At 41.7% G+C, this 27,644-nt stretch overlaps 5 protein-coding genes across 9 annotated transcripts; 2 read left to right on the top strand and 3 right to left on the bottom strand.

Moving 5' to 3' along the window:
- Window positions 1-317: 317 nt before the first annotated feature.
- Window positions 318-3,590, bottom strand: LOC129583284 (neutral ceramidase-like). The gene is made up of 3 exons (XM_055475032.1): window positions 2,811-3,590; window positions 1,538-2,247; window positions 318-966 (listed from the first exon to the last, which is right to left on the bottom strand). Exons 1-3 carry the CDS (start codon window positions 3,529-3,531, stop codon window positions 406-408), a joined length of 1,992 nt encoding a protein of 663 aa, XP_055331007.1. The 5' UTR covers window positions 3,532-3,590; the 3' UTR covers window positions 318-405.
- LOC129583285 (uncharacterized) lies at window positions 3,536-6,890 on the bottom strand. Of its 4 annotated transcripts, XM_055475037.1 has the most exons (6): window positions 6,272-6,890; window positions 6,018-6,171; window positions 4,800-5,633; window positions 4,388-4,662; window positions 3,962-4,046; window positions 3,536-3,590 (listed from the first exon to the last, which is right to left on the bottom strand). In XM_055475037.1, exons 2-4 carry the CDS (start codon window positions 6,165-6,167, stop codon window positions 4,438-4,440), a joined length of 1,209 nt encoding a protein of 402 aa, XP_055331012.1. In that variant the 5' UTR covers window positions 6,168-6,171; window positions 6,272-6,890; the 3' UTR covers window positions 3,536-3,590; window positions 3,962-4,046; window positions 4,388-4,437. The 4 variants fall into 4 exon arrangements, with proteins under 4 accessions (XP_055331012.1, XP_055331008.1, XP_055331009.1 ...); XM_055475033.1 differs by having other exon boundaries at window positions 4,800-5,652; window positions 6,018-6,890; XM_055475034.1 differs by having other exon boundaries at window positions 4,388-4,644; window positions 4,800-5,652; window positions 6,018-6,890.
- Window positions 6,891-7,086: 196 nt separating this feature from the next.
- LOC129583247 (PTB domain-containing engulfment adapter protein 1-like) lies at window positions 7,087-14,721 on the top strand. Of its 2 annotated transcripts, XM_055474971.1 has the most exons (11): window positions 7,087-7,431; window positions 8,804-8,866; window positions 8,982-9,055; window positions 9,562-9,633; window positions 10,125-10,223; window positions 10,862-11,011; window positions 11,831-11,947; window positions 12,069-12,149; window positions 13,090-13,327; window positions 13,766-14,004; window positions 14,295-14,721. In XM_055474971.1, exons 1-11 carry the CDS (start codon window positions 7,389-7,391, stop codon window positions 14,388-14,390), a joined length of 1,272 nt encoding a protein of 423 aa, XP_055330946.1. In that variant the 5' UTR covers window positions 7,087-7,388; the 3' UTR covers window positions 14,391-14,721. The 2 variants fall into 2 exon arrangements, with proteins under 2 accessions (XP_055330946.1, XP_055330945.1); XM_055474970.1 differs by lacking the exon at window positions 7,087-7,431 and having other exon boundaries at window positions 8,457-8,866.
- A 3,788-nt stretch (window positions 14,722-18,509) lies between these two features.
- LOC129583256 (isoamyl acetate-hydrolyzing esterase 1 homolog) lies at window positions 18,510-20,831 on the top strand. The gene is made up of 4 exons (XM_055474983.1): window positions 18,510-18,919; window positions 19,114-19,253; window positions 19,518-19,731; window positions 19,983-20,831. The coding sequence occupies exons 1-4, from the start codon at window positions 18,593-18,595 to the stop codon at window positions 20,370-20,372; spliced, it is 1,071 nt and encodes a 356-aa protein (XP_055330958.1). The 5' UTR covers window positions 18,510-18,592; the 3' UTR covers window positions 20,373-20,831.
- LOC129583255 (atrial natriuretic peptide receptor 1-like) lies at window positions 20,080-27,084 on the bottom strand. The gene is made up of 21 exons (XM_055474982.1): window positions 26,512-27,084; window positions 26,132-26,173; window positions 25,987-26,011; window positions 25,303-25,622; window positions 25,110-25,153; window positions 24,858-24,896; window positions 24,626-24,703; window positions 24,348-24,485; window positions 24,165-24,215; window positions 23,929-24,102; window positions 23,670-23,811; window positions 23,473-23,551; window positions 23,092-23,353; window positions 22,433-22,615; window positions 22,041-22,362; window positions 21,524-21,827; window positions 21,241-21,460; window positions 21,031-21,178; window positions 20,923-20,971; window positions 20,807-20,856; window positions 20,080-20,632 (listed from the first exon to the last, which is right to left on the bottom strand). The coding sequence occupies exons 1-21, from the start codon at window positions 26,879-26,881 to the stop codon at window positions 20,523-20,525; spliced, it is 3,150 nt and encodes a 1,049-aa protein (XP_055330957.1). The 5' UTR covers window positions 26,882-27,084; the 3' UTR covers window positions 20,080-20,522.
- Between the last annotated feature and the right edge of the window lie 560 nt (window positions 27,085-27,644).

Below are 27,644 nucleotides of genomic sequence, written 5' to 3'. Positions count from 1 at the left end.
CTGCGCGAGCCTCAGTCTCGGCTCAGCTTGCGAGCGATCGCTTGCCGTTTTGGACGGTCAGATTCACTAAACATTGTATGAATGTAAAGACAGAAGTATAAAGAAAGATATTTCTAAAGGATTTTTAAAAAAAACGCAGATGGAAATTCTGCAATGTATTTGTAAACTTTTGTACTCTGAGTAAATTTTTCCCTAATAAATAATTTTGTATTAACAGTGCTTGGTGCAGAAGTTAAATACCAAAATATATTTGCTATTTGATGTGTATAGCTCAGGCTTTTTAATTCGTAGCATTTATACGTCTCCTGTTTAATAAATTTTATGTATAATATTTACCACTTTATTCTGTTGACCTTACAGCATAGAACGTTGTGTGCCGCACTATTAGAAAAGCTAAACACGTGATCAGACAACAAGGAACGTGTTAGATTGTCCCTCATACGCCCGAATCGTGCCGGTCCATCCGCTCTTGTGGAATCCGTAGTGCTTGAACCGGTACACTCCCGTCGTGTACTCGCCACCCGCACGGATGTACCACTCACACTGGCTGTTGCTGTAGGCAATCGACGTTCGGCTCCACTTGAATCGCACATCCCAGTGATCATCCCGCATGACACGCTTGAACGTTCCATCAGCCTGCATTTGCTCCACGTCGCAGAACGATTCCACCTGGGCGAACTGGTTCTTGGGGTGACCGCCGTAGAAAGCGGCACTGGCGGTCTGGCCGACGCTGTACTGGGTCCTGGCTTCCTCGCGAACAGCCCCGAAGGGTTTCAGCAAGGGTTTGTCATCCAGCAGGACACCGGTCTGGAAGTTCAGGAGGTCGTCGATGTTGAAGAAGTATGGCGAAGCGCCAATGTCCAGTGTGTGAGCGGGGTTGGCGATGGAATCAGCAACGCGGGCCAGCTCTTGCTGGACGGCTTCCAGTTGGTACGGGCCGAAAAGGGTTGAGGCTCCTTCATAATGCTGCCGAACGAAAGCACAATGAAATAACACTGTTTGTAATCGTTAATAATCATTGAAGATACGAGAAAAAACCACTTTCCTGTTTTTCTCGTATTTGTGATTCTGGTACGCAATTTCATATTAACAACAAGCTAGGAACTTAACATTATTCTGTAAAACAGTTTCAGAAATCGTCGGATATCGGAACATGAACAGTGTCATGCCCTCTTATTTTATATTGCCTTTGATAACAATTATTATTAATTTTATGAAATGTTACTTTTATATATTAATAGATCTTGTGGCTGAATTTAGTATGGCATTAATAAGCAGTGATATGATTAAAGAAAAATAGCGCAAATGAATATAAAGCGCGTACCGACGCTTTTACGTCACCGACGCTTTTACGTCAAAGACTGACATATACAGGTTTTCATATACATCTACAAGTCGCTCAAGAAGGCAAGCAGGTATTGCAGGTTTCTAATTACCAAACGTGATGATCGTCTCTAGTTAGTGAGAAGTTAGAACTGTCGTTACGTTAATATAAATGCCTGGCCGGCTGGCCCTACTCCTTGCGAGCATTACGTACCTGTAAAGCATACTCCTCTCGCGTGGTCAGGTATTGTGAATATCCATTACTGATAGCGGCAATCTCGACATGAGACACACCGCTGCCTTCCAGCCTGCTCAGCACCGTCTTCCTAATTCTGCGTCCGGCCATCGTACTGACTTCGAACGGCACCGAGACAATTGCCAACTGTCCAATGCGCAGGATCTGCATGCCCAACACATCGGGTGTCCAGGGATGCGGCTCCATTAAGCCGGTCGGGAGCAGTGGCACCTTGGCGCGGGTCTGGCAGTCCCGCACCCATTGGGGTGTGGGTTTAATCGCGCTGGAGACGAAGGCGAACAGCGGGTTGGCGTCAGTGTCGCCCTCCTGGAAAACACCCAGTCCCACTCCGTCTTCTGTGCCGGCGGCGAAGTTCTGTCCAGCCACGGCGGGACAGGTGCGGGCGCCTGGCGTGTTGGCGATGTTGACGCTGGCGAAGTTGACCCAGGCCAGTTTCCCGACGAGAGTACCGGTAAGGAGAGTGCCGTCGGCGGAGCGGATCAGCTCGTCGGCTCTGTCGGCCTGACGGGTGCCGATGATTTCAGTGCTTTCGATCTGGTCGCGGCCTTCTCCACGGAATGTCCCGTCACCGTTATCGATCATGTTGGGACTGATGTCGCCGGCGTTGGAAATGCCAACGGCGGCAATGACACCTTTGTGACGCTGTTCCAGCAACCACGCAGCATGACCTATAACAAATTTCATTTTAACATAATATTATGAAGTAAAGAATTTCACGTACAGCTAGTAATTCCATATGATTCAAAAATGCAAAAGCTATGAATACTGGTACAGTACTAGTTCTTAGAACTAGTAAATATTTATCACATTACGCTTAGCAGTAGTTTAAAATGTGCTATACACATTGCGCTTGGTTTAAACGTGGTGGCAGCTTCATAACGGAAGCGTAGTCTATGGGTAGAAAATGAAATAAATAATCGATCGTATATAGTACTGATTGTAAAATGTCCTGGCTGCTATGTTTTGTACGGAAAGTTTTTAAAGATAACTTTTTTAAAAGAAATAAAAGAAATAATCAAGTTCTTAAAAATAAACTTTTTAACAACGAATGCGACGCAACATTTTAAAGCACACGGCTATGTAGTGCAACTGCGGATCAAGTTAGAAGCACTTTGTACAGTTCGTTATACCTGATAATTTGAAGAAATACAGTACTTAGAATCAAAATTTTATTTTCCCATACACAAAGTAAAGACTTCTATCACGGTTTAAGGCATCACATTTACCTTACCTTTATTATCTCCGCTAACCAGTTCATTGCTTTTGTTGAGACTCGTCGGGTGCACCGGGTACACCACCTGCACACCGCGCAGTTTTCCCTCGTTATCACTGAACTTCAGCACCGTCATCGTGGAATCTTTATCCTCAGCATACTGATCCCGTTCCTCCTGGGGATTGTTCAAATACGCTTCCGGTGATCGATTCCGTCCGCAGTTGGCCACCTGGCCCTGCACCATCTTGACATTCCCAGGCGCCAGGGAATTATGCGCATTGTCGATGGCCTTAACGATCCCGTTAACGATGGCGTGGAAGTTGTCCTCAATAAATCCCAGGATGGTGAAATCGTACAGAAGATAGGCCGACGATCCGCCCGGTCCGGCGTGGGTGTGTTGGGCGTGGAGGATGATGTTCTGTTCGTTGTAGACGCCGCCGTACTTGGCCTTGACCTGCTTGATGACCTCGAGGTGCACTTGCTGGAAGACGGCCTGCAGATCGCAGTTGACGAAGACAACGGTTTCCGCCGGGTTGGCGGGGTTGGAGACAATGAAGGCGCGGGCGTAGAGACGATTCAGGAGACCGGCGGTCTTCTGGCCCAGATCGGCATAGCCCATCATGCCCACTTCCGCTACCGGACCGGTAACGTCCGCTTTGCCCACACCGATGAGGTAGGAGGCGTCCGTTACGCAGGCCAGTGCTCCCAGAGCGAAAACTGCACGTGACAGGAAGTTCATGGTGGATGAGATAAATTCAAATTTCAACGTAGGGATACCGGCCACGGAATGCAGGAACACTGCAAGGAACCAGAATGATTTGGTAATTTTATACGGATTATCACGACGAAGTGTAATCAAGGCCAAATGCAATCAAGGACATATGCTAGATAAGACAAGCAATGAAGTGGGTGAACATAATCAGCCGAATGATTAAGAAAACAATGCTTTCGCTGGATTAAACGAAAATTCGATCATCCCGCGTACCGGCTCACGATACCAAACAACTGATTGTACAAATTATTTACTTGTGTTTACAGAAGTTTCCTGTATGTACAGTACTCGTATTGTATTGTATTTTAATATTGTCAGTATTAAACCCGCACTGTGCTTTACGGTGACTTTACGATAACACTACCTAATTAATTGTTGAAACAATTGAAACACCTACCAAACCCGCCGCAACCAACGGCCACAAATCCATACAGTTTTTTTGCCTTCTCATTAGTGTAGCCCGTTTGGGGTTATCGCAACACCTACCACATAATACTCGGTCAATATCGAAAGCAAATTTTGAGCTTCCCTCCAGAAGCAGATCCCCCAAACAAATTACAGTACTAGTACGTGATTGTTTATCTGACACTGAAACAGCATCCTACGTATGTGTTCTCATAGCGAAAATGCAAACGAAACACTGGATCGTAGTGACATTTTCAACTGTTATTAGGTACTGAAACTGCTGACAAAATGATCATTTCAATAAAGACACCGATAAAATATTAAAGTTTTTATACAACAACGATACAAAATTCCATTAAAACCTTACAACCTGTTCCAAGCAGCTGAATAAATCAAGCAGATATCAGATATCGCTTACCATCGCCAACCACTGCTTACTGCTTAGTGCCGGTATACAACTGCCTTCTGTTAATCAACAACCATAAAGTCATGCTCATCAACAATCTCCACATTATCACGTTCGCTGCTGCCATTCTCCTGCTGCCATTTGTTTTGTAAACATAGAAGCGCCGTGATGGTGCAATTGCGCAGGGTTAACAGATTGGCTTTGTCGCCCAGGTTCGCCGCCAGAATTTTGATTCCCGAAGTTGCCGCACCAAAACGAGCGTCATCCTTCTGCCACATTCGAAATACCTTTTAAAAAAAGCGCACCTAATTATCGTACATTTTTCAATGGCAGACACTGGAAAGTACTCTCCAGCACCACTAGGTACGAATATCAATAGTTTTAATTTCAGCGTACGTATCGAAATTGTAAACCTCAGACTTACGCGCTTTAGGTGTCTGCGAAAATACTGTGAAACGCCCAACTTCCCCTTATCATTTTTCCTGTAGCTTTTGCCAACCCATTCAGCCAAATCCTCCACAAGAACCCGATGCTTTTCGCTCTTAAAATCAACGGCAGCTTCTTCCAAAATGTTCACAAAATTCGCTCCAGGCTGGACATGGACACCACCCCAAACATTTTTCAGATTATGACATACTTTATGCCCATTCAACCACACGTCGTGACGCGCAAACAGACACGGGATGTCGAATTTTTTTAAGGTTATCCGATCGCACAAGTTTTGCAAATCTTTTCTCAGCTCAAACGTCTTATGATCAAATATCGCCTCACCGTATCCGCTAGCATCTTCATATGTGTATTTCATGCGAGCGAAAACCAGAGTGGACAATTTCACATTCTTGACGTCGGCAATATCGAGCAGGATATTAACGGCACTGTCGATTTTGTGCCGGTTCGCAGCACGCCCCATTATAACGCAATATTTTGTTGCCGGTGTGAGGGAGTGAAAGATACAGGCAGCGAGATCATAAGGGCTTTCGGCAAACTTCACAAAGCGCAATATACTGATCACGACGAGTCTGGAGCACTGAGGTAACGCGATGAGGGAACTCCAAAGAGCGCACGTGCGACGTACAGCAACCTGCTGCTTTGCATGCAACAAGGAGAACACCTCCGTCAGGATTTCCACAGTTAGATCGCTCATTGGAAAACGCACGTTCCTGTTACAAGCGGCTCGCTGAAAGCCAAAGTCATAGTCTATTATTTCATCCTCCGCTAATGGGTCGGAAGCCGGAACGCCCAACCGTAGTGCGGATACCTGTACAGAAATTCCTTTTCTGTAAAAGAAATATCTAATTTTTAGGATCAAATAACAAAGATTTATTACAACCAGTTAAAATATTTATTTAATTTATTAGAATTGACAAATATTAAATGTACATACTACTTTTCATTCGACATCAGCCAGCACTCATATAACAATTCACCTGCGCAGGTTTACACAAATTAAAAGCATCAAATATTAAATTAGGTAATACTGTAATAGAATCACATACATGTATTTTATCCCTAGTGTCATTATTATAATATAGATATTAGAATCTAACAAATGTTTCATTACTTAATGATTAATGGTATCTAATTAATTTAACAAATATATTTAACAATGATTTGTGCGCTTAAAATTATACGGTGTACTTACGATGCTGTTTTCGCGATGCTTCCGATCATATCGAAGCTGCAAAAACTGGAAAGAATTGCCGGTAACTGTAACGGGATGCGTGAATGGAAAGCGTTTTTTCCAGAGGGCAAGGAAAGCGGAATCCAGCACGAACCCATCGGAACGGAACATTTCTCTATAAGAAAATCATTGTACCCGACCGTATATTTATCACGCCAACACAACCGCACGCGGGAGAAGGGAAAGACATCCACCACCATGGTGCCACTCTGTACTTGTGCAACAACAAATCCGTTCGTGGAGATTAACAGCAATCTGCCATGGTACCACCTCCACGGTTCACCAGACGACAATTTGGCCAGCACCCATGCACTCTCCGCTTCTGCCTCCGCCAACTTTGTGGCTGTCGATCTTCGCCACGGCTGAGGAACCAGCATCCTTTCCGACCACCGATACGCTGCGCTGAAGGGGACCAATTCAGGGCTGGCATTCTTTACACCGAAATCAACCAGCAATCCCGAATCGTTTTTGTCCACGACAATGCCGCGGCGTACGACTCCGGGAATCTCCACCACGTCCACGGCGTTCCATAGTTGAGATGTTTTTGTAAACATTTTGCTTGTACACCTGACAGTTCAGTTCTGACCCAAGAAGTTAACGTAATTGTTTGCAGTTATAAAGGAAACACAGTTGTACGCAATTGCTGCGAGATATCACGTCCGTGCTATCAACAGATCAACAGAGGCACGAAATACGAACTGCAACGAGACGCTGCACAATAAACGGTAAATATCAAAATCAAAAAGAAACAAAACAACAATTTACAATCTCATAAACAGAAAAGCAAACACATAATCCCACAAATTAATAAAACTTGCTCACAGTCACAACTAGGTAGGGTACGCCAGAACGAATAAAAAAATTTTTCTTGGTTCAGTCGCAGCCCACAGGTCAGCACGCATCCGGCGAGGCGGCTAAATCGTAGAGCGACGTAGACAGCTTCGTCACGCTACGCTAGCAGCTTTGTTGATTATGAGTTGTGCTTCCGACTCTGATGCTGTCTAGCTACCCGTAGTCTATACTCTATAGTTGGTATAGTCTGTTGCTCGCAAACAAAAATTTCAAGAATTCTCAATAATTTTCCTAACTCGGACTTTTCAAAGATTCCGTTCCATCGAAGAAATACTTTTCCTCTGACTTTGTTATTCTCTTTTAAAATCGTCAGAGGTCCCACGCTAGGAGGATCTCGTCTGTTTTAAATGTCCAAATAGCATCTCTGCTTTGGATTGTCTGTATGTTCTGAAGATGTGACGAATACTTCATCTGCCCGTGATTCGAAGTATAACGAAGTGACAGGAGATCAGGGTTCGGTGGATTGCATTATTGCATTCCATGGATTATTCTTGGATAGGCATCACGCGAGCGCATATGTCAGGTAAGAAGATTTTTCTTTTAATGCTTGGAGATCTGCGAGTTCCCTACCCTGGCGGAGTTACATCACAATAACACGATAACATGGTAGGAAAGCAATCGTAGCAGCTTAGCAGTCGTAGAGCTGTTTAGCCAGACTGAGACTGGGCGATATTCAGTGACAACCACCTGTTTGGAAGCCCTTGTCAAACTGGTTCTCGGTTACGTTTTCTTCTAATCTATCACTGATTTATGCATAATACGGTTACGCTTACGAGGATAGTTGTTGAAGTCGCTGAAGTGGAATCTTCCTGATAAATCACTGAACTGCAGAGGCAGGACCGTAAAAAGTGCTGCAAATTGTTTAATAAAATTTTATTTTCGCTTTCTGCTTTTCTTTTCTACTTATTTGTCAGCTTTCTCATTGTTACAAAACCTGTGCATCGTTGAGTTACTAATTTTATTACGAATAACATATGGCTACGGCACGCTACCAGTACTTACTACTGTTAAAACAAGTGCATTATTACAGATTTGGATTTTAAACCCTATCAAAATATTAACCGCATGAATATTTTGAATCGCTGACTCGCCCTGAAAATTTTATATTTATTGTTCGTTTAAAAGCTGAAGGTTGAAGTGATAAAATTTTTACCGTTGTGTAATTTGTGAGACGTGTTTGTTACGAAATTTTCAAAATTTGTTAACGAAAATCGGTTGAGCTTTTTCCAAAATGTAGAGAGTAGGTATCACCGTTTGTTCTAAAAATTTAGTTTGTCCTATAATGTGCTTGCGCCTAGTGTATTTTGTAGTAACTTCGGGAATTCTTACTGGAAAATGTTTTTCGTCTGATTCTCAGAGAATCGGATTGAAATTGTCCACCCATCATTGTTTTGGTTTCTCGCTGATAAATCACAACACCAGAAGAAAACGGTAATCATTAATCAAACAGCCTACCGGTCCGCGAGGTACGAGTACTGTACTTGATCGATGAATAATCTTTCGAGTGCCGCATCCGTACAGAACTTGAACCAATGGCACTTTGACGGCTGCTGTTCGAGTGAAAAGTGGCCGCTGTGGCACATAACACACAAGTGCCTGATTTAATAATTAGGCTTTTCTTTTTCTTTTGGCCCACACCGCGATCAGTTGGTAGTTCGCTAGTTCGTTTCTTCCGCCACAACTGGTGTGCGAGAAAACAGACACGCTATCTGTTTTCTTGCGCACAGAGAGAACGGATACGCTATCCGTTTGTTGCATGTGAACTAGAGAATTTTTCCTTGAACGTTCCAGTTTAAAGTTTTTTCGTCGTTTGCGATTGTGGTGGATCATGGCGCCCAATGTGGAGCTTGAAAATGTGATACAGAGTAGTGATGGTGATGGTGTGGCTGTTACAGATGATACCATGATGCGGAGTAATGCCCTACTCAACAGATGGTCGAGCAAACAGCACAAATCCGGTATGGACGACCTAATCGATTGATTATTACATGTTTCTGTGATTTTTTGCTCGTTGTACATTGCGTCGCGTCGCTGACACGACGCGCATGGCTGACCTTTGTCCATATTCGCTAGGAAATATGCCGGGAAGTCCGTGGATTCATCCGCCAGGAGCATTGCAAGGCGCACATGTCGCTTATTTGGTCAAGGTAAGTTAGGGATTTCTCATGTAGTTTTTATTTCCCGTGAATTATACTGTAGTTCCTGCAGTTTTGAGTATGGGTATTATGTTTATGTATCAATAATACCTTTTCAGTTCTTATATTTTTTTATAGAAGAGTCATTCATTCGTTTTTCGGAAACATTTTATTCTTGTACAGTAAATGCCGGCAGCGTTCCACCGCTTTTAATTTTTGCATACAGTATTCATTAATCAAATTGAGCTGATAGGAGTAAGGCGTGTCGGATTTTGGTTAAATTAATGATTGTGCAGCGAAAGACGAGAATCATTACAATTTTGTTGTCCTGAAGCTATGAAACTTTACGTTGTTCGAATAAATTGCGTTCATATTTGCGTACTTCTCGGTGACTCCTTTGACTGTGCACTTCTTGCTAACGTTTTGGATTTGACAACTCAAATGCCGGCTCAGCGATTGCATCTATGGTTAATTGAAAAGGCTTTTATTTACATGTAATAACTTTATGTGTATTGCAGTTCCTGGGGTGCACTGAAGTGGAATCCGCCAAGGGACTGGAAGTAGTAAAAGCCGGAATTCAGAAAATGAGAGTGAGTTGGCTATTTATCGTTGAACATTCTCTTCAGGTTTTTGAATGGAATTTTGCTCTCGTTCTTCACGCTTACACGATAATGAAGTAAAAAAATAATTAAAGTTATGAAAACATTGATGTAAACAGCTGTAAAACGATAACCAACTAAATAAACCATCGCAGGATTTGGCTTTGAATGTTTCACTTATTGTACCTGGCTGAATGAATACTATACGGTGAATTAATGCGATGCCCATATGAATGAAAATATCATTGTCGGAGAAAATGACCGGCATTAACTGGTATAACTGAATAGTAATTTTTAACAGTTGGCCGGTGTGATATTGCCTGTCATGCATGCCAGTCAGAGGTCGAGAAGATTAATTTGCCGCGTTTGCCGTCGCATGTTGCCATTGCCGGTGCTTTGTTTTCTGTAACCGAATAGCCGAATATGTGGATGATAAATCTCATTGTGAGCTGGTTGTATAATTATTATGCGTTTGCTTGCAGTTTAGTTCACACTTGAAACGGTCAGAAGGATCCAAGATACCCAAAATGGAGCTGACCATTTCCATCGACGGCGTCGCCATACAGGAGCCCAAAACAAAGGTGAACAATCAAAATGACCGAAAAAATAGATCAATAAAATTGGCTCATCACTTTTGTTCTGGTCAGTCGGCATGAAGCAGTCGTCATGGTGTGGCGCCTCACGGTGGTACGCCCGCACTTCCGGTTGTTTGAGAAGATTTGACACGTCTTTGCGGATTATTTCTGATCGCTTTTGTACAGCTGTGATTTTTTTGCGTATCAAAAACTGTGTAGTGTGTTGACGCTGAAAATTAATGATGCCGATTTTCATATATTACGGTACGGTGAAAGTTTTTGACTGCAAACGTTGATTGAATAAATGTTTTCTGTAAATTAGAGTATAGTGCTTTTATTTTTTAGTCTGAAGATACATTATAATTTTATATCAGTTTTCGGATAATATGACTCAAATTTTTGTATTGCTTTCTTTGCATCTAGGATAATTAATTTTTGATTTTTACTTTTCAAATCTTTCCAGATTAGCATTTTGTGCTTTGCTAGTTAGCATTTGCATTTTTTAAAATTTTGTTTAGAATTTTTTGCGGATAACGATTTTGTATTATGTATTTTATGTTGCATCGAATTATTACTTTTTGTAGTATCTTCCCTTCGACTGCCAATCCAGCATAGGTAATTTGTATTCTGTTTTTCTATTGCAGAGAATATTATATCAGTACCCTCTGTATCGGATATCATATTGCGCTGATGATAAAGCGGAAAAGCGATTCTTTTGCTTCATCGCCAAGGAGGAGAACCCATCCACGGAGCAAACTCAGCACCGATGTTTTGTTTTCGTTAGTGACAGACTGGTAAGTTCATAACTTCATACAGGGCGAACTGAGTTTATTGTAAAGAAAACAAAACACACAGCTCATAAAACACAAATAATGGCTGTTTGCCAACGATTATTACCGGTCCAACTCTTGTCGTTATTTAGCGCCGGCGGGCCGGTTGAATTAGACGGGTGGGGGAAACTGTAATACTTTGGTCAAATAGATGCTGTGGCGAAACAAAACAGTACATCGTTGCGATTACTCATTCTCTTTCATACCGTTTGTCATTAAATTGTTATATGTATGCTGAAAATTTTAATAATTCTGCCTGAGAAGGGAAAGGGTTTTTTAAGCTGCGAAATTTTACCTTCACGGCTTTATTTTACCACGAAATTGTTTATCTGTATAACTGAATGCACAATTATTCTGGTACCGAGATTCAGTGGGTTATAACGGAGACCATTTTTTATGAAAACTTAAGGATTTAGACCGAAGTACAGTATCTAAACAGGTTAAACAGAAGAGACAGCTAAAATAGAATTGGACGATCGATTGGCTCGTTTCTGATCAACAAAAATATTGTACACAACGTATTATGTGACATATCGTTATTTTTCGTGATGCAAAATTGTAACTGGCCTCGAACTTTATAAGTAGTTATTTAGTTATTACTTATCAGCATACTGGGGTACGTTAGTGACTGAATACAGTAAATTTAAAATCAGCTGAATGAATCCAAGTTACTGTTAGAAAAAATTTTCCTGAAATCGTTCTTCTTGATCAACCGATTTAAAGACGCAGCGAGCATTCTGGATTCTTAGATTGGTTGTTTTACCAAAGATGACTAATTTTCAGGCGGAAAATATCACATTGACCATTGGACAAGCCTTTGACTTGGCTTACCGACGCTTCCTAGAGACATCCGGTCGTGAAATGGAAATGCGCAAACAAATATTAATTTTACAAAAACGCGTAAGTTGATGGGCACTCAAGGGATTATGCACAACGTGCAAGGTTACAAATATACACTGACAGTCTACGCAACCGTATTGTCGGTCCTGGTTGTGGCACATTAGTCATTTCCTGTGTTTAGGCCAGACTACTTGAACGTGAAAATGCGGACCTCAAGCAGCGCATCGCTCAACTGGAACCTTCCGGTCTACATACAATTATGGTAAGTAGCCGTCATTTTATAATTGGTCATGCTTACATTTTGTACAGTAATTAGAGCCCCTTTATGAAATTTGTGGTTTTCCCTTCCTTATTGAGTTTAGGTTAATACTAAATGTTTGATTTTCGTTAAATTGCGAACCAGTACATTTTACGACAGGGCTTTCTAGAAATTTTTTCAACAAAACCATGCATTTTTGTGATTGTTCAACTTTTTCTTTTATCGCAGTTAAATTTATCAAATTTACGTTTGTATGTTTAGTACGTCGTACGGTTGTGCAAGAAAAAATTTTTTTGTTTTACTTGCTTGAGAATTGAGATACGATATTACAGTTTTTTATGACCAAAACTACGCTCTTGTTATGCACGTTGTTTTTCCGGTGGCGGCCTACGCGATGATACAATGCGAAGCTATTTGAAGTGCTTGCTAGAAGCTGTTGAGATTATATAAGCGGGTTAATTCAAGACGAGTGCTTGGTGTAGAATAAACATCAATTCAGGTTGCTGACCATTGCATAAGTATCGGATTGGGTTATACATATACACGCGTTCTTTTTCCCGCTCTTTCAAGATTTGGCTATCGACATCGTACCGGTTGCATTTGTTATTTATTTGAACAGATATTTGACGCAATTTTAATAAGGTTTTGTTCGTTGTGGAACCATTTTAATTTACTTCGAAATACGCTTTTTCGGCTCATATAAGCAATAATGGCAGTTCTTAAAATTCTGAAATTACGGTGTAAACTTTCAGTATTTGTACAATAAACCGAGAAATTACATTATCGTACTTTATGCGGCGCGGACTTAGCAAATTTGCATGCGCATAATTAGATTGTTTGCTCGTTGTGTTACTTGCATACGCGCGTCAATCAGAGAATTCAGACACCGGATCAGTTCTGTAATAACTACAAAATGTTCCACAACGGTTTTTGTTACTTGCAGGTAGACGGTGTGGACGTTATCAAGCTCTCCGACGCATCCGAGTCGACAGTAACTACAGTGCCATTAGTGCATTCAACAAGTGTGAATGGTTATATGAACGGCACCGGCGGTTCTCTTCTGGCTAATGGCGTAAACTCAACGAACGATCCGCAATGTAATCGCGGCGGATTCGGACAGAATACCAGCTATGCGAGTGCCCCGACGTTGGCCGTCAGACAACAGCATCGCGTAGAAATAGGTGAAAGAACGCTTGCGAAAAATTGATCTCATTTATTATCTGCAGAGTTCTATTTAAAAAAATTTCTGTCTAGCCTGGAAAATAAACTGATTAATAGCCGATAACATAACCATTTTTTTTTGCTTTTTAGTGGAAACGTTTACAATAGTCGGTTGCATTTTTTAAATACTAGTAAATTCGCCCTTTGTTTACGAAGAAAACTATATTTTTTAAAATATTTTTATGGTTTTTACTTTTAGTTTAATTGTTGTGCGTAAGACTTAAGATTTTTAGCAGTTTTTCAACAAATATTATTATTTTATTATTTTATACGCTTTCGTGAGGTTGCGCATATTCATACGAAACTAAAAATCCAAAACATTCACTATATTCGCTTAAATTTTAACTTTGAAATAGTGTGCCTATTTAAAAAAATATAAACGTGATTTCTGTTTGCAGCGCCTCCTCCTCCCCTACCGCCGCGGCCCCTGAACGGCACTGAAGCCACGAACGGTCATAGTGATGGGAAGAGTGATTTGATAACACTGGATCCCTTTGCGGTGACCATTTCACCGGAAGAAGATCCGTTTGGCGACTTCCAAAAGCTGTTTGCCACCAACAGCGCGTCCAGTGGCGGTTCCGATAAACTGTACGACGAAGCCATTGGACGTATGGATAAACGCATGTCAGAAATGAAGGTGCGGAATCTCTGTTTCTTTAATATTTTGAAGTGCTGCTTTGCGCAGAGTAAAATCGTTCCTTTCTTAATTATTGCATATTAACCGCGCTGTGGTTCCTTATAATTTTTTCGGTATATTATGGCACACATCGAACATTAGGTTATTATGTTTTGCCTTTGATTATTTTTTGTTTGGTACGTCTGCGACTTTGTAATCGTTTGAATGCTGCATTTTACTTGCGTGTGAAAATGTCGGCACCTTGTGGTGTAAGCGCCAGTAAGTTTATTTGTGTTTTGCTTTCTTTGCAGGAAGGGTTCAGTCGCGGGTTGACACTGGGACGGGATGATTTCAGTTTGGACGCTTTTGATCCGCTAAGCAAAAACCGATCGACTAGTCACGCCTGATGCACTGACAGCATGGGACCAAGCAGCTTTTTGGCTTTCTGAAAAATAGAGTATGACTTGTGGTGTTCCCTTGGCGGTTCATTATGGTTTTCATATTTTTAGCTGTGGATTATATTCTTGTATTATTTTAATTTTTTATCAATGCATAACAGATCTGAGTTCTTTTGAATCTGTGGCTTTTGGCAGCTGGGTGGTGTGTTGTGCTTTTTGCATTTCCCTTTACATGCTTTAGCATAAACTCACCTATTTATCGGGGCGAATTACGTTTATTTTGAAAATAAACACGGGCTCTTCGTACGCGGCAATATTAATAAAAAATTATTGCACTGGATGACACTGCGCGGGCCAGTCTTGGCAAGGAAAACCTTTACGATGGGAATGCCGTCGTTCCACATCGTTCACTCAGCGCGCATGGGCAATTAGTCGGCTACCGCGAAAAGGCAATGGATGTTTATAGTCGTTATTACGACAGTCATATTTATATTAACAAGTAATCGACTGATGCGGTCGCCGGTCATATGATGGGAATGCTCGGATGGTTGCTGCGGTTTGTAATGAGATGTTTGTGATGCAACACGTTACCGGAAGTCCGGTATTAATCATTACCACGAGGAAATGGGAAAATAACCTACCAGTGCTCGCACCATCCGTATGACCTTCTGTCAAACACCAGATTTTTCGGTTAACTATGTAACAAACATAAAAATTTTAATTTTTTGTTATAGCAAACAATTGGCCGAATTTGTCTATGCTTGGAGTATTTTCTAGGTTTTAACTGAATCGGCAGATTTCTTTTTCCGATAACTAAGTACTTGCAAATGGGTATTCGTTAACAGAATTTTTTAAGTATACACATTCCATACGTGCGAAAAATGTGAAAATGTTTTCCGTGCTTATAAGGACTGGCAGCGTTTTTTGCTTTGTCCAAGTCACCCAGTAACATGGCGTTTGTGAAATTACGTTAGTAATCCGATCGTTTATGTTGTATGAGACATACATATTTCAACAGGCAGCTGAACATTCGCAATATGAATCTATGAATCCCTGTCACATACAGATACGCAAATGCCGGGCAGCTCTGGCAGCGGGCTAAACTGTGCCAAGCAGTTGACGTAGGCAATTAGCCCATGCGCCATCACTGCGAAAACTGCTGGCGTTGCTCATGAGCAAAAAACCATCGAAAAGATATTTTTAAAACAGCAGCTTCCATACTACCGTACTCTGCAGTAAAATCGTGTATATTATACCGCTGGCGTGTATGTCATTCGGCAGATCTCGGCAGCCGGAAATGAGAAGACGCTGCGACAGTGTGCAACGATAGCAAGAGAACTGCACCGAGGACACACATTTTCGCCAAAGGAACATGTTGCATCTGTAACGTTAGCCGAGCGGTTTTTGTTCGACGGTGTGGTAGTGTGTGGCTCGGATATGCGGCAGCGTTCTGTATAACCAAATCTGGCGACTTTGGGATTCTTCTTGCTGAAAAACTATTGCTCCCTTCTTTAAGCCCAAAATTGTGGATAACTACTGATTGATTACCGGCTTTTTCGAGGATTGTTTTGTACATACGAGATCTGGACATTCTACGCCATTCTGTGATACTTTTTTGGACTCGCCGTTGTTTGAAAATTTTCAAAAACGGATGCTCAGGTCAGGAACGTCGATAATGACATTAATGTCACCATTATAAAAATCTTTTTCAATCTCGTTCGTGTACTATGCAGTACCACTTCAGGAGGCATATGCCCAAGATATTTTTGTAAATTGTATGATATGTTGTATTTGCAGGCAGAACTGGCCAATCTGTTTTGGCCGACTCGGCGCGGCTCCATTGCTCGACTGGAATTATTTTCTTGGGTGTCGCATTCAAATTACATTGTGGGCAAAATTATTGTCCTACCCGAAGAGGAACCCATAGTCGCACAGCCGGCATTTATGTTCCACCCCGGTATGGCACACGAAATCGATGAGCAGGAGAAGCACGCGGCTGCCTCCAAAATTCAGGCCAAATACAGGGGTAAGTTAAGTCCACAAACGATATCGTAACATTAAATATTATTCAGACTTTATTATGTACAGCATGATTTCACTATGTATTTTGCGTTTTTAATAAATATCAGTTTTTCATGTCCATGATTTTTGTTTTCGTTCATGATGGTAAATACTCTCTCTCGTATTCGTAAATTTGTACCCATCAAGTGTGCAGAGATAACGGATTTCGTAGTACAATGGCACGGAAATCAGAACTATACCAGTTCCTAACAACGTGAGATAATTTTGCGACAGTGTTTTGAGAATACACGGCAATGTCTAAAATAACGTTAATCAACACAGAAAGTTTTTTTCAGATAAATAACAAGTCATTTTAAAATATAGTCTGCCATTCTGTTTAATGTTAATCAACAAAGAAATTTCTTCAGATGAAAATTTTCATTTACTTATTTGGCAATATAGTCTGTCAAGTTGTGAACCTGTTTAGTTCAGAATTGCTAATAATAAACTCTTGCACGGTCGGTTTGCGAATGAAATGTTTTCGGAAAGTACGTAATTACGGACAACACCTTATATTATACTTTAACAGTACATTGATTGACGATTGACATTATCAGTTTTCATGCTGCAGAATACAAGGCCCGGAAGGACAGCCAGATGCACAAAGACCAGGCCCGGAAGGTGGACGGTGAGCCGTCGCCGTCGTCCAAACCCAAAACCGGCGACCGTGATACATCTTCCCGATCGGCCAAGAACGCTTCCGGCTCCGGCTCCCACAAGCCGAGCAGTGTATAAAAAAACTCCGCTGACCTTTCTCTTTCACAGTTGTTGCCATTTTACGGATAACTATGCCTTACAAACAAATCTCAGCACTCGTATCACATGATTATTCTTCTTAGTTTCGTATTGTTGATTATTTCACACGCAGATGAATCGCACTCTCCAGACGAATGCCTTTTTTCTAACTCACCGCAGAACGGTACCGGCAGTATATATGCTCGATGTATGCAATCGCCGATGCAGATGTTCGCATCATGATCGTTGATTAAATAACCCTTATGACCGAGTTGGAAAGGATATCGGCGAATCGAGAGAAAGATATGGCCGTTTGCATATTTTTTTGGCTCAGTTCGTGTATGAAATCGTACGTTTAGTTTATCCGGAGATTTTATTGCTTAGTAGCCCAATTAAAGATGCCGAGCAGTAGGAAACCAGAAAGGCGCGTTTAGACAGAAATCGTATAGCGCATAAGATGCCTTGGCGGCAGTTACGAAAATAGACGCCAGCAGCAGTGGACGGAAATACATCGGCCCTGTAGACATTGCAACGCAACGCAGGAAACCAAATGTTAGTCTAGGGGTGAATGTGTGTTTGACGTCAATTCAACAGCGTCATCATACCGAAATTTTTTGCAAGTGGGCAGAGAATTATGTTCCCAAAAAATGCTGTAAAAGCGTATAATGAGACGATGGACAAAATATTTCGTTTAGAAGAAATACTGCCTGGGAAGAGAAAAAATGCTGGAGCGTACGCTTGCTAACGCTGGGAAAAAAAGAAACCATGATATGTTCAAAAAATCATTCATCGGGGATGGGCAAATGGGTACATTTTGTTGATTCAGTGAGTAATCAGCGCCGGTCTTTCCTTTACACGAGTCTTTATCACAATAGTAATTCATTTATTGCTAGGTTAAAGTTAAAGGAAGACATGTACGAGTATTAAAGAAAGACAAGCCGTAGCTAATAATAAGGCTACATGGTTTCTGACAAGAAAATGAAATGGTAACAGTGTGACCAAATGACAACTCCGAGGGTCAATCGTCGATCAAAAAATGCCGCGTTAGGTCCGACTGGAAATGCGACGCCGGCAATTAATCCATAAATATAAGTAGTAACGAGGCATTACGAAAGTTACGTAATGCCTCGGTAGTAATTAAGTATTTAAAAAATAAACGCTAAAAAGTGCTACTTAGTACTTACTGCAAGCTGGGCACACTGTTCCCCCTTGGAGGTTAGCACCGCCAATGGAAATATTGGAAATTAATGCCGATTAATCGCCCTCCCGTAGGTGGCTGCTCAGCATGCTCTGAATTTCAATTTTGTGATTTTTGTCTGGTTGACTGTTGAGACAGACAACATTTGCGTAAGATAAGTACCAAAAAATTAATCGCTGAACATTGTTATCAGCTTTTCGGTGGTTTTGTCTGAGGAATGCCAAGGGGGAAAGGGATAAATCCGGAGTTGGCCCTTGCTGTACACCGGGCCCGAGCGAGTTTGACTTACGCTGCAACGGGACAAATCTTTGGGAAGGGTGAAGCCTGGGTTCGCTCAACTTGCAAGCGGTACGATAGCCAAACGGGGCTGCCTCATAACCCTAAAAAACGGGGACGGAAGCAGAACACCACGGCTAAACAGGACGCCGAGATTGTCAACTTGGTGAAGAGTCATCCCACGGAATCCTGGCGGGAGATAACCGCTAGGCTCGGTGTGGAAACGGGTATATTTCTGTCGAAAAACGCCATACGTACTCGCCTGGAGGTTGGTCGACGGGTTTTTTTTATTTATCATTGCGATGATTGCAGCTTGCAGTACATGCTAATTATAAGCGTTTGCTAACCGCTAACGTCACACTCAGTGAGTTTCGCATAGAATATGCGATACCTGTGGCTTTGCGCCCTCAACTGATGATCAGGCTTGGTTCAGAAGTTGCAGTGCTTCTAATTCTGTTGCAGAGAGGGACACCCGAGATGGAGCAGAGTTCTTCGAAATCATCCACAGCATGGCCGCAGGTTGTTCTTTTTGGCGATTCCCATTTTCAGAATGGATTCGCTAATAATGGAATTGCAAGTTTAATCGCTGCAAAGTTGCAACGGTAAGCACTCTGCAGTGTAGCCTGCATTTTGGACTGTTATAATGTTATTGTAAGTAGAAGATGTTGAATCTGGCATAATTCGTAGACCCGCTTTTGAGACTTACGCTCTTGTAGTCTTTCATACATCCATCAGAAATACGTATTTAGGTTTTTAAGCTGGTCGATATTATGATGTTGGTGCGTCTGTTGTTTAGCGTAATTGTGTGCGAATTGTGAGGATCCTCCAGGATCCGCTGGATTGTTGATGTTTTTGGTATCGTACAGGCGCTGCGACGTCCTCACCCGCGGTTTCAATGGTTACAACACACGGCTGGGACGGTGCGCACTGGATCTGTTTCTGCCGGACATTCCCAGTGAGAAAATTGCTGCGTTTGTGATTCTGTTCGGATCCAATGATTGCTGCCTGACGGGCAATCAGGTGCATCTGGGTATGGGAGACTTTGTCGACAATCTCACTTACTTCGTCCAGACATTGACGGTTAGTTGCTGAGTTTACGCTTTAGCAGTCTGCAGCCGCTTCGAGAGGAACAAACATTTTCCTCGTAGAGCTTGTGTTTTCTCGGTGGTTGCTTTTTTGACTGCTACTCGTACTCGTATATGTTTTGTCGAAGTCAGTTTGCGAACTCAGTGTGTGAGCGTTTCTGAGTTTTATTGTATCGATTATCCTATCTGGGCAGTAAATTTAAAGTGATAATTCCCCAGTGTTTATGGAATTTTTATTTTGTTTAGAATCACGGAGTACCAGCCAACCGTATCATTTTAATGTCTCCCCCGCCCACCGATCAAGAGGCATGGACACGCGAATGTCATGCCGTGGGACGCCCAGTCTCCACCCGGGACAACGGTATCATTGAAAAGTATTCCATGTCGACGGGCATCGTGGCTTCCGGTGAAGGAGCACACTTTGCGGATCTCTTCGCCACGATGCTCGCCAGTCCGAACTGGAAGTCCTTCTTGTCGGACGGACTGCATCTCAACGCGAACGGCGCCCGGGAAATGTTCGGCCTGTTGGAACCGCTTCTTGACACGATCTTACAGTCCTGTCCCATGCGCTTTCCCGACTGGAAGGAAGTCAATCTGGATAGTCCCGAGGCTGATTTTCGTCAGATTGCCTCTTGAACTCTGGTGATATATGTACATAAAAGCGCTGTTTGCGGCCTTCGATTTGGAGCTTACGGCGGAGCGGAGAAGTCTAACAGCCAATATGTCGTCATTTCACCTTTCCCCTGGAACGGAAAAGAAATATCGATAATATTGCAGGTGTGGATGTTACTTTCTGCTGCCTACCTTTATCACAATGCTCCCGCGCGATTCCATTTGAAATCCACCAAGTTCATCCAGTAGCGCCTTGGTCGTTCCGCTAAGATGGATCTTTGATACTGTTTTCATAACAGAGAATTAATCTTCTTTTTTGAATGTGGTACACTTTAACAAATTTTTGTAAACTTCTGAGTGCAGTAATGGAATCGCTGATTTTCTGAACTTCTTTTTTTGGATTATTTTGTACGCGGATTAAGTAATGGATATACGGAAACTGATTCTATTAAACGTACCAGCGCCGTGGCTTTCCATACGGCTAGCTGTATTGATGGTATCCCCGAACCTGCGAACAACCCATGGCACTGCTAGACGGAATTTAAAAAAAAGTGTAATCCACCGTGCAACATACAAACAGTATCGCGGCATCCGTAAACCCACAACACCAGCAGCACAGTGACCTGAGATTGTGTAAGACGTTAATTCGTTTGCACGTTACATTTGGCTGTTGTTTAAACACCTGAGTTGATGCCAACACGCAGTTGTAATTTTTCTGCTGTTTCCAAGGGTGAACAGATGGATTCCGTCGCGTCTCGCATCGACAATCCCATACGAGCGATCTCACCGGCATGGCGGTTACCGTTTCTTATGGGCAGACCGCTGGCCAGCTAATAATTCGCATTTAATTATTATCGCACGTTAGGGATGCTAGAACATTTTTAAAATTTACCAGGTACGAGTCGTTGATGGTTTCCACTTTATAGACATCGAATTTATGGAGGACGGAATCGAAGAGACTATACAGCGTATTCAGCAGTACAATGGTCTGAAGAGGGGCGCACTGCGCACATATTGGTCCGAACTGCGGGATGTCACTGAACAGGATCGTCACGCAGTCGAAATTCTCTGCGTTGACGGTTTCCTTGTTACGCAATTTATTAATAAGGGATCTAAACATAGCGATAAGCAATTTTTTTAAATTTGGATTTGCTGACGTTTTCGTCGAAGCTTACGGCGGCAACATTTCTTTCAGCAAGGAATCCACTTTGACTTGTTCTTCTAAAAGGTCACGCGAGCGAGCTTCCACCATATTTTCCAAGTCATTAGCGTAGTGTTCCAGTCGCCGCATAATCATATCAACCAGTTTTTGTCGTGAAAGGACATGCGTTAATTTTCCAGTTAATTTGGTCAGGTTAGGACGATCCGCCGGCACATTTGCAGTGCAAGGCAATATCACTTCCAGCAGCTTTGCCGGCATTTTGGAAACGTCCGTAATACGGGTCTTTTCGGGTTTTTCTCGTAAGGCAGTTATATTTTCTGAAAAAATATTTTATAGAATTTAATATATTGTAACAGTTATTTCGCGATAGTGTTATTACTGTACTGTATCCAAATGTATAAAGTATCTGCGTCATGATTATGTGCTCGTATTCGTTTTACTTGGCGCTGTTGTCGCGCAGTTGTTATTTTTTCGCTATTGATCATCAGCTGGACATACAGAAATAAATTTATCAGTCGTCTCTTGCGTACCCGATATACTTGTGTCGTTATCGAGGTTTATGGACAATGGAGCGTAACCGGTGAATATTTCGCTGACAATGACACCCAGACTGTAAATATCCCCTTCGCGACTTCCGCTAGTTTTAGTAGCCGCAATAATTTCCGGTGCCGCCCACAATATAGCTGCGTCCAACGGCAGCATTACGGGAAAAATGTGTCCACAGAACTGCATGCGGAATTTGCTCAACGCATACGATGAGATTTTTATACAGAATCGCTTGTCTATCATGATGCCGATGCTGGATAGCATTCCATGATGATGCAGTGGCGAGTTATGAATAAATTTCAGTCCCTAAGGAAAACAAAAATTAGCAATACAAACTTTAGTCAGTATTCTTACGGCTTGGAAATGGTAACCTTACATTTATAATTTCCCAAACCAGGGAGCTTTGCATGGAGTAATCAATAGGGACGCGGTCGTTTTGTAGCAACATCCGGAGTGTTCCACGTGCTCCATATTCAAAGATCAAACACGAGCCGGCTGGGGATGTGCCGGCCGTAGATCCGAGAAATCTTGTCAGATTCTCTTGATGGAAGTGTTTCAGCTAAAAAATAAATACTGATACTACGTAAGCTTATAAGAATCAGATCTACAAATCTGTATTTTTATTTAACATTTTATTGACATGTGGTAGAAATTTTCATGCCTAACTGTAGGCAAAAATGTTATAATTGCTAACTGTAAACTGCAGGATGTATGAGTACTGTGATCAACTAATTGTTGGTAAAAAATTAATTAAATTGGCGCATCATCTTTATTACACTCGAATCGAACTGAAAAATACTTTAACCTGCCTTGTGAGTTACGTATTTGCACCTGCTACGATGACTGTGCAAGTTGCACTGCCACTGCTCTACGTTCACGTATACTTTGGTTGCTGAACGTATAGTTTATGTACAGTACTCGTACACTCGTCAGCCAGTGCATCATTGTTGTTGCATTCAGTATATTATGCTGTATTATGTCAGCATTAGTAATTTTATTTTCGTGTAAACAGCTGATATTATACAGCATACTAACCCAATGGAGGCACTGGCGGACAACTTTTCGTTCAATGATCTTTTCGGGTGGCAGAACTTTATCGTAAAACTGTTCGAATATTACTGGCTGCTTCTGATACAGGCCTCGGCTGCTACTGATGGCGTTCTTTTTCTGCGAAGCAACTTTGGATGCATTTAGAGGCATTTCTTGAGCAGCCGGTGTAGGTTTATCCAAAACCGTTAGGTCACTCTGGCGGATGTGCCACCATAGGTTCCTTTTCTCCGCTAAATCTACTATTTTCCTAAGTAAAAGCAATAACACAGTGTCAGCTTTCAGTTACAGCGCTGAACTGCACGATAGGTGCAGTTATGATTCTGCACAAAGAAAACTTAGTCAATAAAACCCAATTCAGCCAGTTACCAGTAAATAATGCCGCCTAATCCAATCACAACCAACACGGCAACGGCAACGCTCACTCCAATAATTATTGCGCTCTGCACTAGAATACGAAAAGCACGGTTTGGCTACTGCAAATATGTAGTCTGAGCTTTGTTAATCACATTCAAATTATCTGCTCAGAATACTTTACGAATGCCATATTATCATTTGTTGCGTACTATTGCTAGTGCCGCAAAGGTCATTGTGAAAACCGCATATGGGGATATCAGGCGGTGGGCCGTTCACATCTTTCCAAGTGCGCGCTAAATCTGGTTCCAGTTCGACCAGAGCTCTGGAGGAGGCATAGTAGCGCCAGGTATCCTGAATTACATACGTATAGTATACGATCATTAACTCGTTTTGCGTATTATCTGTACATTACCGCATCGTAATATCAGGCTGTGCAAAGGTGTTACTAATGTATTTTGCTAGTGATACCTGCACTATTCCGGAAGTGATATTCAGTCGGGAGTAGATTACATCGTTTATGCGCATTCCATTCGATCCAATGGAAAAGCTACGAGAAGGAAAATCGAAAGAACGATTCCAAAACTTCTTAGCAAACTGTTTTCCCGTTAAATTCCCGATTTCCGCAATAGATTCATTCAGAATCTGTAACAAAGTTTAGGTATATTTCGGCCGGAAATCAATTGCCTTACGACTGATTGCCTCACTTGTCCCAGTGCCATCATCGATTCGTATGCCGAAATTGCCAAATCATTCAGCTACAACACCAACTGTAAATTAGACACTGCTATATTCATGCACGTTGAACGAGAAATTACACAATCAACTAATTTAAACAAGCGCTCTTATAACTGGGTGTGTCCGGCAAGAAACTGCCATAATTTATTCACCTGGTCAATCCGGGTAATCGATTTATTGTACTGTTTAAACGTGATGTCTTTGACCTCCGTCAGGACATCTTCTATCCGATCCCAGTTTGGGTTGGGATTAACGAAGGAAATTAACGATCGAAATCCGTCATAGGCAGCCTGTTACCAAAAACATTTCATGTGACGGCGTGGAAGCATCCCATTTATTATATTGGAAAGCAACCGGCGCAAGGGAGCGGCATCGACGAATTACAACCAAGGAAAGGCAATAAAGTCACTCGCGATCAAGAAAATGTTACCTCGTCATTGCCGTCGTGAAATTCCCACAACATATCGGTTGTTTGGGGAACGCGTGTGGTTTGGGATGAAAAGAAAATCTATACATAATTATTAGAAAAAATCGTATTATAGTGCTAGTTACGCTGACGTTATAATATCTTCCATGCATGTATGATGTACACATGATATAAAAAATATCGATGATTACTGATATTTTATACTTCGTAACTGAAATAAAAGAAGGTAACTTACGTAGTCACCACCGGTCATGTTGAGGCGATATGCGGTAACCTATCACGATAAAGTTTTTGGCCAACTTCTAGATTTGTCACATTTCCCACTCTTTATTTTTCATTGCAGTACGACATATAATAATTCTTAACTGAATGTTTTTAATTGGCACACAATAATTTTTTAATTGATTATATATATATTCGTATTGTCAAGCTTCTAAATTCTGAGCCGAATCTAACTGAACGCCGCTGGCAGCCCATCTATCCTTACCATTATATCGCGAATGATCCGTGGGTGACTGAATATAATGACCACTAAATTAAAAACAAATTGCTGTTAATTCAGTGTATGCGCGCACTTATATATACAGTCTAAAAAACAATTTCTAATTATTTGTTTTACTGTACCGTATGAGAAATGTGAAACGTCCCTATTCCGATCTATCCAAAACATAATATCTCACCTCTACTTTGCGCTTGAGTGCGCCGCAATAGCGTTTCGTAGTCTTGGTTGATTTTTGAGTCAAAATCCAGTTTATATGTTTGGTACTTGGTTTTTGTGGATGTGTCCAGCTTTCGCTTGATGTTGATGCACGAAATAAGGTAAAACGTGGCCACCGCTTGAAACTGCGACAAAGCATCACACAAGAAGGTAACGGTACGCCATCGGTTCTTCTCCAAAAACAGTTGAAAACTAGCCGGCATTGTCACATGATCCGGAGCAGGAAAGGTCACAACAGTTGGATATCGCTGTTTATCGCCCAGTGTCATGTCTCCCGATATACTGCAGAACAAAATTACAGGGGAAATGTTTTGTGTAATTACCGCTTCCGGTAGCTTGTTGCTACAGATATAGTACAAGACATCCTACATTAGAATTTAAAACGCAGGAAACAACTTTGTGACAAATTACACTGTAAGAAAAGGGCAATTAACAAATTTTGCCATTTGATCATGAATTTACTAGAAGCACTGTAGTAAACCAAGCTGCCCGTTAACAGTTCTGCCTGGTGTAAGGAGGTATCAATCAGTTTTCAAGTTTGCAGAGCACATAGCATATACAAAGTATATAGTCGGCAATAATATTAATTACGCTAAACATTTCTTCTGCATACTGTAATCACAATATCTCTTTGGCAATGACTTACGCTGCCAGTAGGGGAACGTTCCATTCTGGAATATTCATACTCGTATTAAGTAAGACATAATCGATAATGATTAATTTTGCACATAGAGTAAAATGAATGATACAAATTTGTATTTCGGTTCGCCCGATTTGTTTTTTTTAAATACCTCGAGCAAAATCTCCGAGAGCCAAAACTTCCATACTGCAACCTACAAGTCAATCAAACCAGTCTGGCCACGTACAGAGATCGCCCAACAAGAAACTAGAGACAAATTCGATAAATTAAATATACGTATACACTGATTACTGCGCGTTTAGAATTTTAAACCTTGTAATAACAGTTTTGTGTTTTTAAAAAATTAAGCTAGGTGCCAGCTTCCCTACAAGCAGCAGTATTTTAAAATGCACCCATATTGGTTATGCTTGGTTATGGTTAAATTGATCAAAGACGGCAATTTGTTACAGCTGCATGATGAATTCAAATTGTATCTGGTCCTACAATTGTGAACACCATACGTCCGCTATTGAAAAATTATTTGAAAGTTACCTGGAAAAAACATGACTGTAAAATGATCGGGATACCGCTGAATGGCTTCGCTGACCTTTTCCGACACGAGGGGTATCATGGCGGCACCGTCCGGGCAACTAAATAGTCCAGCCTGATGAATAACGCTTCTGGTCACGTTGGTCAAGATCAGTGGATAGTTCTGTGCCAGCTTGACCAGCGCTGTATCATACACGGGATTAATGGCATAATATCCAAAAAGAGGATTGTCTCCATTCAAAATGGTAACAATATGCAGTCGTTTCTGTTTGATAATGTCTGCGCCCACAAGCATTTGCAGAAAGAGATGAACACATATAACTGAGTACTTTACTGCAACATATCCAGCAGAATGCATTGGCGAAGCTTTCATATTACGAAAACCAAATCGGCACGTATATGGTTTAATAAAGCATTATACAATTGCAATGACACTGCATGTACTGCAGTGCCTTGATGTCAGAATGTTAGCTTTTTGCTTACTGTAAGGAAGTAGCACGATGCTCATCGCAATTTCTGTGACTGTACATGAGCAAGGATGTCAATATTGAACCATTTTTGTCAATACTATGCATGTGTCGCTGTTAAAACGATTTTTTCAATGTTCCCGATAACTTGATCAAGCTGAAGAATACAGTGAATGTTTTAGCACTGGAGTTGATCTGCAAACCATATGTGCCGTCGGCGTTCCTTACAGACTATGGGTATTAAACCGTGATACAATTGTGCAACCTTAAGCATATGCAACCATCGCTGTTGAAAATGTATAGATATAACTGAAATTATTCACGAGTATCAACATATAAATACGTTTGTTTGACGTCGCTCTTCCCCAGTAACGCAACTGTGTTGCATAAAAACGTACCGTAGTAACCGTACCGTACCGTACAAACATGGAAAAAGGGAACGGAATCGTTTTTTTGAGTTACGACAAGCCAGTTCCCTAGTCACAACTCATTAACCTATTCATTAAGAAGCTTCAGCCATGATATCGAAATTCAAAGGGATACACCGGATCCTCGGAAACGGGCTTCTGAACATGATTAAGAGCTTTTTTGTGGTGTACATATATGTCGTCAGCCAGCTGGCTGGCGACATTGCAATTGGCTGCAGCCTCTCAATGACGCCTCTTGAGC

Source organism: Paramacrobiotus metropolitanus, unplaced genomic scaffold (genome assembly GCF_019649055.1).
Source record: "Paramacrobiotus metropolitanus isolate TYO unplaced genomic scaffold, Prichtersi_v1.0 Parri_scaffold0000010, whole genome shotgun sequence".
Classification (NCBI taxonomy): Eukaryota; Metazoa; Tardigrada; class Eutardigrada; order Parachela; family Macrobiotidae; genus Paramacrobiotus; species Paramacrobiotus metropolitanus.
Note: the sequence above shows the minus strand (reverse complement) of the source record. Positions and strands in the feature narration are given on the sequence as shown.